The sequence below is a fragment of the Aptenodytes forsteri genome, unplaced genomic scaffold (assembly GCF_000699145.1).
Source record: "Aptenodytes forsteri isolate BGI_AS27 unplaced genomic scaffold, ASM69914v1 Scaffold94, whole genome shotgun sequence".
NCBI lineage: Eukaryota > Metazoa > Chordata > Aves > Sphenisciformes > Spheniscidae > Aptenodytes > Aptenodytes forsteri.
The window spans coordinates 9,849,386-9,853,766 of NW_008795017.1; the positions used below are offsets into that span (position 1 = coordinate 9,849,386).

Below are 4,381 nucleotides of genomic sequence, written 5' to 3' on the forward strand. Positions count from 1 at the left end.
ATGTGGTTCCTGCTGAAGTACTTGTACCCCGCCACAACTCTTACTATCTCTGACATAGCACTAACTACTCACACCAAGCTTGTTGAGGAACAGTACTGCGTTAAAGTTGGTAAAATTTCAGGAATCCAAGTGATGAGGAGCATGGTAGAAATGCATGAGATCAGTGTAAGGCTTCACTGTACAGAGAGAGACTGTTTTCTCCTTTTCAACTTTGCTTTCATTGCCTTACACTGATGTATTTTCTGGTGTCTTCTGTCTCCCTTGCTGTTCTGCTGTGGCAGAATTGTACAACATAAGACATCAATAATTGCTACTTTCTTATTCCCTGCTACTGCTTTCCTAGACTCCTTTTTGCCGTACCATTAGTGCTTTCCAGCAGGATGATGAAAATACATGTTCTGAGGCTTTCCTCTTTCATGCTCCAACAGTAACTGCTTGTTGGTGTTGGCTCCAAAACCAGTAGTATGGAGCTCAGGCTCTGACAGCAGGAGCCTGCTGGGTCTCAACTAAAGGGGGTGGTTATTGCCATTATTTTATTCCACCCTTTTCCTCCAGGTTCCTTTTCAAGTTCTACCACTATTTCCTTGGACTCCACAGGTCTTTTCTTAACTTTTCATTGACCTGGGCTGCTTTGCTGTCTACCTTTGGCTTCAAGTGTTGGAAGTAGTAAATGGAGGAGAATGATGGAAATATGTTTAACATAGTCTGCTGCTTGTCATCCACTGCTCTAAATCACTTCACTTTTTATTGGGCTAGGTAAAATGCTTACAATGCACGTCTTGCACACTGTTTTAGGAATTCCAAGTACCAGATGAATCCCAGGGCTGGAGCTGGCTACCACAGTACCACGATGTTGCACGTTTGTGAAACCAAAATTACATTAATCTCTTTAATTGTAATGCTGAATTGAAATCTCTTGTTTAGGCTCTTCTCCAACACTGCACTGTCTTGCTTTTCAGGTTTCTCTTTCCTATTAGATGTTCTTCTTTAACCTTTCTTGACTATGCTAGTTCTCGTGTTTATGAATGTTCTTAATTTATAATTTTGAATGTTCTCTGTTCATGCTATCTTTTTAGCATTGATGTTGCTGCTATAACCATGGGTATTTGCAAATCAGCTATGTTTTAATATATTCTTGTGCTGTTTCTGAACTTTTTAGTGAAGTGAAAGTGAAGACTGAATTACTGTCTGAGGCTTGTAGAAGGTATTTACCATTGGTTTTTTCTTCTTTTTGTAACCAAAAAAACCCAAAACCACCTTCCACCAAAATATTTCAAAGCTCATACATACATGGGCAACATATGTATGAAATCTGCATGTGAGGCTTTGTCTCCACTTTATCATCGTTCTTCTTTGAAACTGTACTTTTGATGTTCAGCTTCTCATAATGCCACCATGCTTTATTTCGTCTGTTCATATTCAGCAGAATTTTGATTATATCAGAATTAGTTATAACTTTTAAGTAAAAAGGCTTTATTTATTCTTTATTATACCTTGCTCAGATAATTTCACCAAATGTTCAGCCAACACATTATTACTGTTAGTCAGAATGTAAATTAGAGGCTGACGCACTTGCCTCATCAGCTTACAAATTAAGCAGTTAATCAATTTTGGTGTGATATTCCCCCATGGGGTTTGTGTTGCTGACTCACATATGCTCAATATCTTCTCCTTTCAACAACAAGCAGCAGTGCAAATGAAGCTTGCTCCCAGCTGAGCATTCGCTGGTCACGGCATTCCAAATCCATCAGTCAGTATATCCTCCTGATAGATATTATCGTCTTATTGCTCCTGGTTACCTCTTTCCTGAGCATTGGTTGAATACAAAACAGACAATTACATATGCATACTTAAAGGCTAATAGTGAAGACAGTGCTACAGGATTATTCCTTCTGTTACTGAAGGGGTAAACTGAACATGGAAATTCTGCTTGTTTCTAAATATTTAGTACAATATTTTTATTAAAGAGCAGGTATTTCTATAATGTCTGTTCAATGACGTTTCAATATTAAATCAGATTTTAAGAAAAGAATTCTACAGTTCAAATCCGAAGGTAAGCTTGAGGGGAAAGAGGGCGATTTGGTAGGTGAACAGAAGTTTAAACCATTTTTGGTATCACAGAAATCCCACTTACGGTTTTGTCTGTTTGTACAGTGATTAAAATAAGTAGAAACAAGATTTTGTCCCTAACCTTCACTATAATCTTTAGTAGTTTTATTTCTATTGTATTTTGGGGCAAACACCACCATTTTATCGTGCAAACTTCCATGTACTTCTTTTAAAAAAAAAAAGTTTTGAATTGTCTTTGACATATTTGTGCAATTTTCCACTTATTTGTTTTTTTAATGAAAAATGCATAATGTCCTTTGCCTTTGGACAAAGTTTTACGAAACTGATTGATCTAAAATTAAATACTAAGAGTGAGGCCTCACCCACACTACATAGCTAACCATTAAACTTTGCCATTTAATGTTGATTGCTGTCTGTGTCCTTATTTAATCTTGAATTCTGTCAACAAAATCTTGAATGTGGCATAGCCTAAGAGGGAGAGCCAAACTCTCCTCTTTCCTCAGTGATAAAAATATTATATTTCTTTTGCTGTGGCTTTAGCAATCTTAATAAAATGGGAGTCAGTCATCAGCTCCTCAAGACCCTTGTAGGCATCCTGCTAGTTCCTTAGTATCTACATAACATTATGGAAGTAAGTAAAGGAACTCAAAATGAGCCGCTATGGAAAGAGTCATATGGTAGCCACTTTGAGTAACTGTGTTGGTTTTCAGCAATGACAGAGTTTAATCAGTTGGCTTGTTGATCCTGTCCATTGTTATTAAAACCTTTCTGTGCCATGTTTGCTTGCCAGTTAAAGTCACTGTAATTTTTGTACCTGCTGCTGTCTAAATTAAAATCTGGATGTAAGTCATCTTACTTGCAACTAACTCTTCTTTACAAGGCGTAGCTTTGAGCTCTTCAGTTGACAGCGCGTTCAACCTCTCCCTTTTTTCCTTCCCTCTTGTCCTGGTTTCGGCTGGGATAGAGTTAATTTTCATCCTAGTAGCTGGTACAGTGCTGTGTTTTGGATTTAGCAGGAGAATAATGTGATAACACACTGATGTTTTAGTTGTTGGTAAGCAGCATTTATACTAAGTCAAGGACTTTTCAGCTTTCCATACTCTGCAAGCAAGGAGGTGCACAAGAGCTGGGAGGGGGCACAGCCAGGACAGCTGACCCAAACTGGCCAAAGGGATATTCCATACTATATGACGTCATGCTCAGTATCTAAGCTGGGGGGGAGTTGTTCTTATCTCAGCCCACGAGTTTTCTTACTTTTGCTCTTTCAATTCACGACACCTCTCCCCCTGCCCTGTATCTCTGCTGTGTTTTAGAAATACCATCCATTTCTTAGCCCACTTCTGAAAACGCACAAATCTGGCTCCATGCAAAGTAGCTGGCAGAATGTTGTTGTCAAATCCTCCTGCTGTTTCTTAGTCCAGAAAAATAATCCTGCATTACTTCAGTCTATGGCAGGAAGGGAAAAAGCAAGGGGCAATGGAAGTGTGAATTCCTGTAGATATCCAGGGGATGCAGAAGCAATATTGATGTAGGCAACAAATAATACAGGGAGAAAGTGAAGTTTCTGCTGTTATTTTGAGGATGGGAAAATAGGTTATTCTCATGCTTACTGTTGCTGTGTACAGCTAGATGAGGAATCTCTCTCCATCTCCTCTATTCCCTGGTAGTAAAGGAACCCCACAACATGTGGCACAAAGGATACCCTTTTAGAGGGATTGGAGTGGAAATACATAATTTTCAGTTTGCTCAAACAATGCTGTTTTTCTGTGCAAAGTTTGCATTTGGGAATATAATGTTTAGAATCATAGTGCAGATAAATAGCAACACCAGGATAAAAATAAGCCAAGCAGGAAAATCATGGAGTCAGCCTAGGTGTCTTGTGAAACTTTCAAAGTAAACACTGAAAAGTTACTTTTACATCCTCCCTCCTGCCCCAAGGTGTGACCAAAACCTGTTTTTGAAACCAGTTACGTATTGAGAGTTGAAGAGACAGTGAGGTAGTAACAGTATTACTTTTGCTGGCTCATGAAGTTCAGCTTTGAATTGCCTTCAATTAAATAATCACTCCTGCGTGCACATAAACATGCGCACACTGTTTTCGGGTAACCATCAAATCTTTCTGAACCAATTCTGAATCTGAAAATGCATATGAAAACTGTAAATTGATGATTTTTATTTTTTTTAACTTGTCTCTTTGTTTGCAGGCTTTTAGATCTCAAAACATCTCATGTTTTCTCAGTCGATTTAGCTAAGGGATTTCTCTCCTTATCTGTTTGAAATAAGAGCTTTTTTTTTTCCCCCCCCCTTTTTA

At 38.4% G+C, this 4,381-nt stretch overlaps 1 protein-coding gene across 1 annotated transcript in view; it reads left to right on the forward strand.

Moving 5' to 3' along the window:
• SH3YL1 (SH3 and SYLF domain containing 1) overlaps positions 1–4,381 on the forward strand; it is a 45,871-nt gene continuing 41,490 nt past the window's right edge. The window contains exon 1 of the mRNA XM_009275632.1: positions 1–109. Within this exon, the coding sequence (XP_009273907.1) occupies positions 1–109 (109 nt within the window). The remainder of the gene's footprint in view (positions 110–4,381) is intronic.